The sequence below is a fragment of the Salpingoeca rosetta genome, assembly GCF_000188695.1.
Source record: "Salpingoeca rosetta unplaced genomic scaffold supercont1.34, whole genome shotgun sequence".
Lineage (NCBI taxonomy): Eukaryota > Choanoflagellata > Craspedida > Salpingoecidae > Salpingoeca > Salpingoeca rosetta.
Window position 1 is genome coordinate 688,074 of NW_004754900.1, and position 12,500 is coordinate 700,573.

General features: G+C 56.6%; 7 protein-coding genes across 7 annotated transcripts in view; 3 read left to right on the forward strand and 4 right to left on the reverse strand.

Annotated features, from left to right (window-relative positions):
* The window catches only part of PTSG_10805 (cortactin), a 3,957-nt gene extending 3,322 nt beyond the window's left edge, over positions 1 to 635 (forward strand). The window contains exon 9 of the mRNA XM_004988713.1: positions 156 to 635. Within this exon, the coding sequence (XP_004988770.1) occupies positions 156 to 289 (134 nt within the window). The 3' untranslated portion in view covers positions 290 to 635. The remainder of the gene's footprint in view (positions 1 to 155) is intronic.
* On the reverse strand, positions 552 to 2,373 carry PTSG_10806 (uncharacterized protein). Its single transcript, XM_004988714.1, has 5 exons — positions 2,279 to 2,373; positions 1,934 to 2,080; positions 1,348 to 1,719; positions 1,022 to 1,117; positions 552 to 735 (listed from the first exon to the last, which is right to left on the reverse strand). Exons 1-5 carry the CDS (start codon positions 2,297 to 2,299, stop codon positions 673 to 675), a joined length of 699 nt encoding a protein of 232 aa, XP_004988771.1. The 5' UTR covers positions 2,300 to 2,373; the 3' UTR covers positions 552 to 672.
* A 686-nt stretch (positions 2,374 to 3,059) lies between these two features.
* PTSG_10807 (uncharacterized protein) lies at positions 3,060 to 4,166 on the reverse strand (the record flags this gene model as incomplete). Its single annotated transcript, XM_004988715.1, has 1 exon — positions 3,060 to 4,166. The coding sequence occupies one exon, from the start codon at positions 4,164 to 4,166 to the stop codon at positions 3,060 to 3,062; it is 1,107 nt and encodes a 368-aa protein (XP_004988772.1).
* A 303-nt stretch (positions 4,167 to 4,469) lies between these two features.
* On the reverse strand, positions 4,470 to 5,937 carry PTSG_10808 (uncharacterized protein; the record flags this gene model as incomplete). Its single annotated transcript, XM_004988716.1, has 2 exons — positions 4,470 to 5,698; positions 5,916 to 5,937. The coding sequence occupies 2 exons, from the start codon at positions 5,935 to 5,937 to the stop codon at positions 4,470 to 4,472; spliced, it is 1,251 nt and encodes a 416-aa protein (XP_004988773.1).
* Positions 5,938 to 5,977: 40 nt separating this feature from the next.
* PTSG_10809 (uncharacterized protein) lies at positions 5,978 to 8,310 on the forward strand (the record flags this gene model as incomplete). The annotated part of the gene is made up of 1 exon (XM_004988717.1): positions 5,978 to 8,310. One exon carries the CDS (start codon positions 5,978 to 5,980, stop codon positions 8,273 to 8,275), a length of 2,298 nt encoding a protein of 765 aa, XP_004988774.1. The 3' UTR covers positions 8,276 to 8,310.
* Positions 8,311 to 8,950: 640 nt separating this feature from the next.
* On the reverse strand, positions 8,951 to 10,666 carry PTSG_10810 (uncharacterized protein). The gene has a single exon (XM_004988718.1). It carries the CDS (start codon positions 10,479 to 10,481, stop codon positions 9,237 to 9,239), a length of 1,245 nt encoding a protein of 414 aa, XP_004988775.1. The 5' UTR covers positions 10,482 to 10,666; the 3' UTR covers positions 8,951 to 9,236.
* Positions 10,667 to 10,841: 175 nt separating this feature from the next.
* The window catches only part of PTSG_10811 (uncharacterized protein), an 8,174-nt gene continuing 6,515 nt past the window's right edge, over positions 10,842 to 12,500 (forward strand). The window contains exons 1-4 of the mRNA XM_004988719.1: positions 10,842 to 11,067; positions 11,281 to 11,358; positions 11,533 to 11,629; positions 12,486 to 12,500. The exon at positions 12,486 to 12,500 is cut by the window's right edge and continues 126 nt beyond it. Of these exons, the coding sequence (XP_004988776.1) occupies positions 11,056 to 11,067; positions 11,281 to 11,358; positions 11,533 to 11,629; positions 12,486 to 12,500 (202 nt within the window). The 5' untranslated portion in view covers positions 10,842 to 11,055. The remainder of the gene's footprint in view (positions 11,068 to 11,280; positions 11,359 to 11,532; positions 11,630 to 12,485) is intronic.

Genomic DNA, 12,500 nt, shown 5'->3' on the forward strand with positions numbered 1-12,500 from the left:
CTCTCTCACTCACACACACACACTCACTCACTCACTCACTCACTTGCACACTCACTCACTCACTCACTCACTCACTCACTCGCTCACTCACTCACTCACTCACTCACTCACTCACTCACTCACTCACTCACTCCCTTGCGTGCGTGTGTGTTCAGCTGGGGAGGACGAGATTTCGTTTGACCCGGACGATGTGATTGAGGATGTGGATCAGGTGGACGAGGGATGGTGGATGGGCACATGCCGTGATCGCCGCGGCCTCTTCCCCGCGAACTACGTCGAGCTCATCTGAACACGCGCGCGCATACACATGCATGCACATACACATGCACGTGTGCGCATTGTTTGGGTGTTGTGTTGCGGGTCGATGATAGGGTGTGTTACTGTTGTTCGATGGGTGTGTGAGTGAGTTGTTGTTGGCTTGCATTCTTGTTTGTGGGCGCTCTCCTTTTTGCCCCTGTGACATTGACGGCTGTTCTGCTTGCGTCTGCTGGTGTGTCTTGCGTGTGTCTGCATGTCTTCATCCCTGTGCCTGCTTGCTTGCCCTGCTGGGGTGTTGCTGTTCACTGGCGTTTATTCGCAACTGAACGCTGTAAACACCACCGGCATTGAAACAAACAAACGACACACACCACAACACACACATCCCAGTCAACACCTGCGTGTGTGCGCGGGCTATGCGTTGGCGGCGGTGATCTGGTGCGCAATGTGCACCGCCGGATTCAGCACCACGTTGCGCTGATGGGGTGCCATGCAAAGCGGGGGGGGGGGAGTGAAGGGGGAAAGGGGCATTGAACGAAACACATGGTGTGAGCGAGAGGTGTTGAAGGGTGTTGGGAAGGGCGATGGAAGGGGTTCACGTACCCATGTACACACACACACACACACACACACACACACACACACACACACACACACACACACACACACACACACACACACACACACACACATGTACACACGCACACACACACACACACACACACACATGTACACACACACACACACACAGACACGCACCTACCCTGGCTGCTGGATTGATGCCCGGGGTGTGCTGGACAGCGTCGAGCCAGCGGATGAGGTCGTGGCACGCCTGGTAGTCCGCGTACGTCACCTGTGACTGTGGTTCGTCGGTGGTGCGCAGGTGTAGTGGGCTTTAGTGAGCAAAGGATGGCGTGTTTGCTGGTGCAAGGCGCAAGTGGCGTTGTTGTTCAACACAACGCACAACGCACAAAGAGCTCAGCACACACACACACACACACACACGCACACACACACACACACACACACACACACACACACACACACACACACACACACACACACACACACATACACAAGCCAACCAACCATGATGGTGCAGACGGCGGCCCACATGGCAAAGTCCGCCAGTGAGGGCGATGAACCTGCAACACCTCCAGTGATGGTGGCAGCGTCGTTGATGATGGCGTTGATCTCTGCCAGCTCCTGTCGACGGATCTGTGCACCGCGGCCCTCCTGTACCGCCACCAGCGCCTCCGCACGCGCGCACATCTCCTCCACGTTGCCGCCCTGCAGCATCGGGTGCTGAGCGCACATGGCCTGGACACATGCAAAGATGCCCTGCGCAGGGGCGTCGGTCTTTCCTGCCGTGTATGTTGCAGTGGTGGCGGTCTCAGACACCTCTGTGCGCACGTCGAGCTGCAGCACCCCGGAGATGACGGACACCAGCCGCTCGAGGCTCTGCGCAACGTGTATGTGAGTGAGTGAGTGAGTGAGTGAGTGAGTGTGTGTGTGTGTGTGTGTGTGTGTGTGTGTGTGTGTGTGTGTGTGTGTGTGTGTGTGAGTGTGTGTGTGTACACGTGTGTGTGTAAGGCGTGTGCGCATACACAACATCACAGCACATGACACCACACGCCACCAACACTGCGACCAAACATGGGTGCTGGGCACGCACCTTGGGCAAGGTCAGTGTGCCTGGCGCAGAGCACCGCTTGATGGCGGGCCGTGATGCAGTGGCAGGTGTTGTCGTGGCAGTCTTGGCCGGTGCAGGTGCGGTGGCGCCGCTGGCCTTTCCAGCACGCTTGGCGAGAAAGCGAGCAATCTGCATGCATGGGAGAGGCGAACATAGAGCGCGCGTGGACATTTGCGTCGGTGAGCGATTAACAGTGAGCCCATTAGCAGCCAGCACGCATGACGAAGTACACACACACACACACACACACACACACACACACACACACACACACACACACACACACACACACACACACACACACACACACACACATCGCACACACACCTGCTCATCTGCGTCGTTCATTTCAATGGGAGCTGGCTCTTGCTGCGTGGGAGCAGCAGGAGCGGCTCCACGAGCCCTGGTAACCAGACACCCACACATGTATAACTGCAGTGAGCAGGCAGTTCCCTTTAACCACATCCCCTCACAACAGCTCTCACAACGCATGGGCTTACGCGAGGAAGCGCTGCACTTGATCCTCAGCAAAGTTGGCCATCTTGCTTGTTATCGTCTCTCGTGTGTGGCGGAAAATAATTGCACGCAATCGCCACCCAATATGGGACCAGCGAACTAGCGAAGACCCACCTCACAGACCCTCTCTCCTTCTCTCTGTCTCGCTACCGCCTTGCTTGCTTGCAAGCAACCAAGTAGACGTGCCTCGGCTAGCTCCCCTCTTCACTGCCTCACCCAATACACGTGTAATGGCTGTTGATTGAGCGATTGGTTCGCAAGGTCAGGGTAACGGGGAGAACAGACAAAGATCTAAAAGTCTAAAGGACACAAAATGCATGGCCTACTATTGCATGAACCATACAATCAACCAGAGGAGGCAGCGCACAGTTCACCTGTTCACGGCCGAGGGTGTAGAGAACGAGGCACAAACAGAACAGTCAAGGCGACCGGAGAGGGGCAGGGGGGCAAGAAAGGCAGTGAAGCCATGGAGAGACCTACTACACAGGCAGCACACACACACACACACACACACACACACACACACACACACACACACACACACACACACACACACACACACACACACACACACACACACACAAAACGGCACCTAGACGAATTGGCAAATAGCCGGGCAACCAGGGCCGAGTGTGGCATCGTTGCTGTTGCCATAGAAATTCACGCAAGGGGCCTTGCTGAAGTCGCCGATGCACTCAACCAGGCCGAGTTTCGGGTTGTTGCGAATGGCGAACGAGGCTGCAATCTCCGCACTGGACGATGTAAAGGTCAGGGACTTCAGCGCCGTGTTGCTTTGGATTTGCAGCACACCAAACACTCGAAGCGGCCGTTCAGGGCCGCCAATGGTCAGATCAGTGAGAACGTCGTTGGACTCAATGCGGATATCGCCGGTGCTGACCAAAGCTGGAAGGTGCAACCGCAACATTGCTGTGTTGCCCTTCACATCCATGGCGCCGGACACAACTTGGAGGGACGGAAAGTCGATGACTGTAAGAGCGTCGTTCGACTCAATCTTGAGATCCAGTCCGACGGATTGGAGCGCAGGGAGGTGAACCGCCGTCAAGGCATTGTTTGTACGGAAGTACACCTCCTCGCCAACCGTCCGGAGAGCGGGGAAGCTGATGCTCGACACGTGCAAGGACGTTGCTCTCAAGTTGCCGCCAACTGTGAGCAGGCGCGCCATGGTGGCTGCCGTTGTCGGGGAGAGTGGGTTGATGTCAATGGTACCGTCCACCACGGTGATGTCCTGTACAGCGTCGCAGCAGCACCGAGATATGTCGGAAGCCTCGCACACGCCCGAGAGCACGCTGTCCCCATTGCCGCAGTCAACCTCGCCCGGTACTTTGATGAGGCACTCCGTCTCTGTCGTGTTTGGCGCTGCGAGAGCACGGACCTCGGCCAGCTGCATGCGCAGGTTGGCAGCCTCGCGCTTCAACGTGCTCACCTCGTTGATCAAATCATGCACGCTGACGCCATCCACAAACACGCCGCCACCGCCGCCGCCAGTCGTGTTTGCGCGCGTCCACATGTACGTGTTGTTGAGGCTGCGGATGTGCAGGTTGTCGTTCTCGTCCGTCACAATCCTTGCCTTGTTCTTGCTGGCGCCACCGACGTCGCCAGCCGCGTCCCTGCCCATCGCCACAACAACCAACACCGCCACAACAGCGCCCAACGTCGCACGCGAGAGCCTTTGCATCATGTCTTTGCTTTTGATTGATTTGAGAGAAATGTGTACGCACGCGAAAAAGAAAGAGGGAAAGTCGACGATGCATGTCGGTTGTCGTGTGCTGGGTGGGGGTGGAAGGTTACTACTGTTGAATAGTGTGGTGTGACAGGAGAGCAGGATGAGGGTAGCAAGAAGATATTTGGGTACGTGGACGCACGTCTACACGTGGCCTAAGAGATGGAGGATGAACCACGAAAGTGGAAGCAATATCGAGCAGGAGAGGGAAGGAACTATGACAACACCACTCAAAGAGCGGTGCAGGAGGTGGCTCATCATTCAAGAACACTGCGAAGGACAGTTGTTGTCAAGGGCAATGGGACCAGTCAAGATGAGGCAGTCACCCGGGGCGTTAATGGGTGCAGTGCAGCTGACTTGTAGGGTTTCCTCGCCAGAGTGATTGATGACTATGGGTGCAAGGGTGTTCAGCTCCGCCGCAAACGATATCTGGGAGAGGTCTGGGTTGCCATAAATGTCAATGCCGCCGTGAATGTTGATGGAGAGGCCGTTGACGTTGTCACCAAGCACCAGCTGACTTAGATACTGGTTGTCGGAGATATCCATCTTGCCTCCGACCGCCGACAGCGTCGAGAAGTCAAGCGAGGACACGGCGAGTTCTCGAAGGGTCAAGTCACCCGTCACAGACGCAAGCGACATTACGCTCACGGCGGACAGTGTTGGGTTATTGCTGATAGTGAGTGGGCCGTCGACAACGGAGAGCTTGGAAGTCACCACGGTCGAGAGTTGATGGTTATTGCTGATCACCACGCCACCAGCGTGGAAGAGGGCTGGGGCGTAGAAGGTAGTAAGCGCCACGTTCTGCAAAAGCACCACCATGCCACCGACAGTGTGGAGGGAGGCGAAGAGCAAGGTTTGCAGCCCCACCCCTTCAACCTCGAGTTTGCCGAGAACGCTGGTCAATTCCGACAACTCGACACCTGGGTCTGCGTGTGTGTCCATGAGCAGGTGTCCGTGAACCATCTCGAGGTCAGACACTTCCTCGCAACAGCAGTGATTCACGTCCTGCGCCTCAGTGACAATGTCTGGTATGGTGTTGGCTTTTGTGCAGTCAAGGCTGGGGAAGTTACCACCAGTGGTCGTGCTCGGTGGCTGCGTTGTGGTTGCCGCAGCTGCTGTGGTTGTGCTGGTGTTTGTTGCGGGCAGGAGCGAGCGCACGTGCGCCAATTCTTGTTGCAGCTGCTCCACCTTGGCTTCCAGGTCCGCAAACCGCTCAAACATGCGGCCCAGGTTCTGGCCGTTCACAAACACGCTGCCACTGCTGCTTGTGTTGGTGGTGGTGGTGGTGGTGCCATTGCCGCCGTCGATCGGGCTCTGTTGTCGGGTGTTGATGAAGGTGTTGTTCAAGCTCGTGATGTGCAGGTTCTTGTACTCGTCAGACACGATGCTCGCCTTCCCACTCTGTCCCTGCTGCTGCTGTCCCTGCTGCTGCTGTTGCTGCGCCTCTCCCTGCACCAGCACGCCGACTCCGCCACACGCAACAATGGCCGCTACCAGCGCGAGTAGGACAGCAGCCCGCGCAGGCACACATCCTCTTCGCGACGCGTGCGTGCCTCCTGTGTTGCTTGTTGTGGGTGGGAAAGCACAGAGGAAACGAGAGGAAAGTGCGAAAGAAACCACAAGCGCACACAAAACACCACGGCAAAACGCTCTTGACGTGCATGCATGGCATGATTGATGGACACTGTCCTCCTGTCAGCACCGCACAAAGACACACAACCCCACTCATGTCTTCTTCCGCCAAGCAACACGGTGGCTCCTCTGCAGGGATGCGGCAAGGACAGGGTGGTGTGGATCCACCGGATGCGGATGCGGTGGTGGTGGTGGGGCTGGGGACGTGGGCGCTGATTGCTGCGCAGTTGGCGAAGAGCTCACCGCGCACTTTATTCAACCTCATGATGACAAGCAAGGAGTTCTACGCGTCCTTGCCGTTTGCACTGCCAAAGTGGTGCCTGGAACACGCGTACAACCCAGCCAAGGCATCGCCCGCCACCACTTGGCTGCCTCGCCCGTGCCACGACAGCGCACAAGCAAGCACGAGCACGTCCGATTCGCAGCGACCCAGGAACTCACAGCGGAACCACCAGCAAAGATCACGATCCCCCCACACGCAACAACAACCACAGCAACAGCAAAGGTCGGGACCCCCCTGCATACAACAACAACGACCGCAGCAACGGCAAAGACCACAGCAACAACAACAACAACAACAACAACAACAACAACAACAACAACAACAACGACCACTACAACCACGGCAACCAGAGCAGCAGCACGCACAGTCACAAGAAAGGTGGTGGCTCGAACGGTTCCTCGTGCATTCATGGCTTGGTGTGTGGTGGCTCGTGCGTGAGACAGAGGCAGTCGAGTGCGCGGCCACCGCCAACACGCGCATGTTCTCCGCGTGCGTACGCGTGGAGTTTGACCGCAGGCCTTCACCGGCACGGGTGGAAGGCTGGCTGTGGGGGTGCGATGACACAAGTGAGCCGCCAGCCGATGCGCCCGCCGCGCCCCGTGATGACGCCCTGGCAGCCCGCGTGCGCGTGTCTGTGGACCTGTTCACGCAGGTTCAGGCCGACCGACTCACGGCGTTCCTCAAGAGGCTCGTCCCAGCTGTGGACCACGTGAACGTTGTCGTCCACGCCACAGCGCACGGGGGCGTGCAGCTGCTAACAATCCACGACGCGCCAGCCCTTGATCTGGAGCTGCACACGACGCTGCCTTCCGTCAGTTTGCACAACATCCGCAACGTGAGCATCATGTCCACGGAACAGCAGGAGCTGCGCGGCGTCATGCACAACGTGGAGTGCGTGCAGGTGTTCAACGACGTGAGCCCGTCCGAGGACTTTCAGTTGCTTGGAGGCATCCCCAGCGTCCACATTGAGCACACGGCGATTCTGCACAGCCTCTGGTTCCTGCAAGACGCACACCGCGTGCACCTTTGCAATTGCGGCATCCCAGACATGGAGCCCATTGCCCACATCCGACACCTCATCCTCGACAACTGTGAAACCGACGAGGACGAGTCGGAGAACCCCACCTTCACGGGGGAGGACATTTCGTTGGTGGACATGCAGCACATGTACGGCACGCTGTCAATGCCATACGCCACCAGAGTGGTGGTTGACAACTGCGACCTCATCAACAGCGTGCGGTGCGCGCGGCGCCTCTCGTACATGAAGCTTGTCATGTGCGAGCACTTGACGACGCTGCCGGAGTTTGAGCACGTGGACCATTTAGAGCTGATTGGTGAATGGAGCATCGAAGAGCTGCAGCGGGTCGCTCCCTTGACAGACAAGCTCACCCTGTCGTACATGGGCGCGGACGCGCGCGTGCTCCACGCGCCCCTGGCGTGTGTCAACGTCACCCGCAACTGGCACACGTATTTTGAGGGAGATCACGCTGGTGCCCCGAGCGAGCCCGTGCCGCCAACTGTGGACCGTGTGCACCTGGACCTGTGCGACATGGAGCAAGTGTGCGAGGTCGTGGTGCAGCTGTGCCATGTGAAGGACATTACGCTTGTGTTCAAAACAACCGTGCGCGTGGACGTGAGCCCCCTTACTGCTGTGCGCTCGCTGCGTCTTAGCGCCAGCTTCGACACAGCGCACCCACAGCTTGTGGGGCTGGCATCCCTCGCACACCTGCACTCCCTGCATCTCTCCTACATGCACTTGGACGGCGTCACCATCACCTGCCCCACCGTATCGCTGCGCGGGTGCACTGGCACGGCCGCCATCATTGGGGTGCGCGACGCACATGTGGAGGGCACGCACCTCCGTGTGACGGAGGTGCGGGCCGTTGACAACCTTGAGCTGGAAGGTGTCAAGCATGTTGGCGCAGTGACAAACGTGGTTTCATGTTCTGTTCGCTTCGACCTTCCCACCCGCCCGCGGGTGCTGAATGGCGTGCGGCGCCTCACCTTGCATCGGTGCACTGTCTCCGACCTCACCTGCTTCGCTGACGTGCAAGTGCTGCGCGTTCGCCAGTGCTCTGGGCCTCGCAGCGTGCTGCCTGTCACTGGCACGTGGGATCGGCGTGTGCACCCTTTCCCAACCAGCATACGTTGATAGGGTGATTTTGATGTGCGTGCTTTACACGTGTGTGTGTGTGTGTGTGTGTGTGTGTGTGTGTGTGTGTGTGTGTGTGTGTGTGTGTGTGTGTGTGTGTGTGTGTGTGTGTGTGTGTAAATACGTGTTACGTGTGTGTGTGTGTGTGTGTGTGTAAATACGTGTTACGTGTGTGTGCGTGTGTGTGTGGTCCTCTGCCTGCCTGTGCCTCCTCTCCCCCTCTCCTCCCCCCCCCCCTCTCCTTCTGTCGGGTTGCTCCCAATGGATCCATGCATGCTTCTGTGTCCATTGCCACCAAAGGGTCATTTATTTCGGTCAAAGCAATGCGTCAACGCTCAAACAGAGCAAACAAAGCAGCCAAAGGACATACAGAAGCTACAAACACACGAACGAGCGATGGGAGCGCGAGGGAAAGCTTGTCAAGGAAGGAGGGAATGATGCGTGTCGGTAAAAGTAGGTAGTGTAGGGTAGCCATGGTGTGCACATCAAGTGCCATGCAAAGCAAATGACAGTGGCCTCTCCTCAAAAGACGATGCAAACAGAGCAAGGCTTTGCTCCCGCTCAACGCAAAGAAAATGGGGGGGGGGGGTAACGCAAGCAGCGAAAGGGAGCGGGTAAGCAAGCAACAAAACAAAAGAACGCAGAAAGAAACAAGCAGCTGTAGACACGGCGAACAAAGCTGTCCAGAAGGCAGGGGGGGGGGACAAAAGCACAGCGGGAAGGAGCACGGCGTGCGAGTGGTAGGTGGCGTTGCGTGCGCACCGTCAGCAAGCATGCCATCAAAGAACATAAACGGAACAGAGGCAGTCAACGGTCAACAGGCGTTGTCGAAAGCCAACAACAGAAGAGATGTTGTCGACATAGTCATCAGCAAACGCGGAGAACGCAGAAGACGTGCCCTCAAGCGCGTCCAACAAACCCAAACAAAACACAAAACACATGCACATGCACGCATGTATGGCTACTCGAGAGTAAGAAAGCATGAGCCTGGGCAGTTGGTTGTCATCACACCATCGTCGATGTCCACACACTCGACGTTAATGTCGCTGCAGTCAAGAGCACTGAGTGGGTTGCCCTTGAGAAACAGGCCACCCCCAATGGACAGCGACTGCGTGAGGGCCAGCTGTGTGATGGCGTTGTTGGCGAGGTCCAAATGGCCACCAATGGAGGTGAGCGAGTTGAAGTGAACGGCGGTGAGAGCGTTCTTGGCGAGGTCGACATTGCGGCCAACAGACGTGAGGCTGCCAAAGTCGATGGAGGAGAGATAGTTCTCGGAGGCATCCAAGTCCAGGCCAATGGCGTTCATGGTGAGGGGAAGATGCAGGCTCTGCAGCTTGTTGCGGGACACGCGCAAGCTGCCACCAACGGAGACGAGCTGGCTAAAGTTGATGGAGAGCATGGCATCGCTGTGCAGGGTGAGGTCCGAGCCCACAGCCTGCAGCTTGCCGAGGTCGACGGATTCCAGGGCGACGCTGTTCAGCAGGAACTGGCCATCGACGCGCGACAGCTCGCCGAGATTGAGGCTGGTGAGGTTGCGGTGGAGGAGGCTGACTGTGCTGACACGGGAGACGCTGCCGAGGTTGAGGGTTTGAAGCGCGTCGCTGCTGAGGATGAGCGGGCCTGGGATCTCCTGCAGGGCGCCAAACTCGATGCTGGTGAAGCTCCCCCTGCTGCTGAGAATGCCACCGCCGATGCTGACCATGTTTCCAAAGGACACGGTCTTGGCATTGGGGTCGATGTACACGGCGCCGGAGACGTGCGTGAGCTGGTAGAAGGCGTCGCAGCAGCAGTGGACGACCGTCTCGGCTTCACACGCGCCGATGCCCAGGACAGCGTCGCGCGAGGCCTGGCTGTCGCAGTTGAGGTGCTCGACGCGGTTTCCCTGGCACACCACGGATGGCGGGGCGACCAAGGCTTCCAGTGCCCGCATGCGAACTTGTTGCTCGCGCATGGTTGAGATGAGGTCGATGTCGCCGAGGTAGACGGTGCCATTCCAGTGGGGCTCGAGGAAGATGCTGCGAGCGCTCTCGATCCGCAGGTTGTTGCCGTCGTCCGTGACAATGCGCGGGCGTGTGGGCCCACTCCCACCCTGTCCTGCATCTGCTGCGACTGCTGGGTTTGTGGTGCACAGCAGCATTAGCAGCACGCAAGGCAGCAGCAAGCAGCGGTCCTGCTGCAGCAATCGTTGTCGCTGTTGTCTCATCATGTGGGTGGTGGGGTGTGGAGGTTGTTGTGGTGGTTGTGGTGGTTGTTGTTGTGGTTGTGGTTGTTGTTGTGGGGACCTTTGGGAAAATGCATCTGTCCTGTGGTTTGCTCCTTGTGCTTTGCTTTTGCTGTGGTTGCTTGCAGGGAAAGCAAGCAAAGGCGAGGGAAGTCGTCACCGCAGCAAAACAGTGGAATGGTGAAAGCAACGCAGTTGGCCAGTGGCTTGGTTGCTGTGGCACACAAAACGCGCATTTCAGAAAGTTTGTGCGAAACACGGGAAAAATTAGAATGAAATGGATGGCAAGGGCAAAGTTGACAAAGGCTGTCAAGGTCAATTTTGCCTTTGCCCAGCGGGAAAACAAACAAACCCAAAGAAAGAGCAAAAAGGCGGAGACGGCACCAAACAAGCAACAAAACAAGGGTGTTGTTGGTGGTGTGGTGAGTGTTTTGTTGTAGTTGTTGTTGGCGTCGTTCGAGGTGCTGAAGCAAAGCCAAGGGATCGCGAGAGGAGCAAGAAGGACGAGCAGGGGAAGACACAAGCAGTTGTAGCAGACACAAGCAGTCGCCGTTTCGTCATGGACAACGAGGTGTGTATGGTGTGGTGTGTGTGTGTGTGTGTGTGTGTGTGTGTGTATGTGTGTGTGTGAGTGTTTGTGGTGTGTTTGAGTTGAGCGAGATGCTGTTGTGAGCTGCGTGTGCAAAAAACTCCAACATCACCGCCAACACCACCACCACCACCATCGCCGTCATGGCTATCCTGCTCACTTCTCCCTACTGCGCTGCTCTGTTGTCACGAACAGGCGGATCGCACATTGATCTTCACGGGTCGGATAGGGCACGCTGACTTTATCAACGGCAGCTTCCAGCTCCAGGATGAGGTTGGTGTGTTGTGTGTGCTGTGTGTGTATGTGTGTGTACCTGTGTATGTGTACCTGTGTATGTTGTGTGTGTACCTGTGTGTGTTGTGTGTGTACCTGTGTTTAGCAGTCACTCCCGCAACACCTACGTACCTGTCTACGCCCTCAACCCTTGGTATGTCGTGTGTTTCGCAGACGGTGAATGGGAAGCCCGTGTACTTGTCAGACCACGAGATCCCCGATGGTTATGATGACGCGTCTGGCTGCAAGCTCTACCTCTACTTTCACGAGGGTGAGGCCGATGTGTGTGCTGAATGTGTGTGTATGTGTTTTGTGGGTATGTCTGTGTGTGTGTGCGTGTGTGTGTTTTGTGGGTATGTTTGTGTGTGTGTGTGTGTGTGTGTGTGTGTGTGTGTGTGTGTATATAATAACAACTACATGTACCACCAGGCACTACAAGTGTTGATAATAGGGATACAAGGACGCAGGGGCCGGCCACGCTCCAGTTGTTTACCTTGTCCCTGTGTATGTAGTTGATCTGCTATTATACATAATTGGGGCAAGGCGGATATGATTTTCGTCAATGCGCGGACAATAGTCTGATGTATTTTTTTTTTTTTTTTTTGTGTTTTTCTATCTTATGGTGGCAGGGGCACCAGCGATTCTGTCCAGCACAGTGGGACACCCGGTTATGTAGCTTGACTAGATGGCAGGATACGGACGTACTGGGCAGGATCAGTGTTAGTTGACAATGTTTGCCAGCTACGCCAATTTTCGTTGATGTCCGATTCACTTGACTGCACATCGGACAACTAGAGTAGAATTTCAACGCCTCAATGACTCGGCAGTTGCAGCTCGTCTCGACACCTTGAGTGAATTTGCTGTGTTTGTTGGTGTGTCTGTGTGTGTGTCGTGTGTGTGTTTGTTGGTGTGTTGTGTGTGTGTGTGTGTGTGTGTGTGTGTGTGTGTGTGTGTTGCAGTGTGTGCATGTGTGTGTGTGTGAGTGCTATAATTACCCGTCTACCATGCACCTTCGTGAACAGTGTTGTCTGCCTGCCTCGCATGTGCTAGCGTGAACGTGTTCATGCGTGCCTGCCCAATGTGCGCCACTGCTGACTTCACTTGCTGCAACTCGTCATGCCTGGCAGAGAACGACGCGTGGG

Excerpts from the sequence above, each read along its gene's own strand:
- PTSG_10806 (XM_004988714.1), bottom strand. The coding sequence starts at position 2,299 with ATGAACGACGCAGATGAGCAG. Across the intron at positions 2,081-2,278 it reads TGAACGACGCAGATGAGCAG|ATTGCTCGCTTTCTCGCCAA; the intron begins GTGTGTGTGCGA and ends CCATGCATGCAG. Across the intron at positions 736-1,021 it reads GCATCAATCCAGCAGCCAGG|CGCAACGTGGTGCTGAATCC; the intron begins GTAGGTGCGTGT and ends GCACCCCATCAG.
- PTSG_10810 (XM_004988718.1), bottom strand. The coding sequence starts at position 10,481 with ATGATGAGACAACAGCGACAACGATTGCTGCAGCAGGACCGCTGCTTG.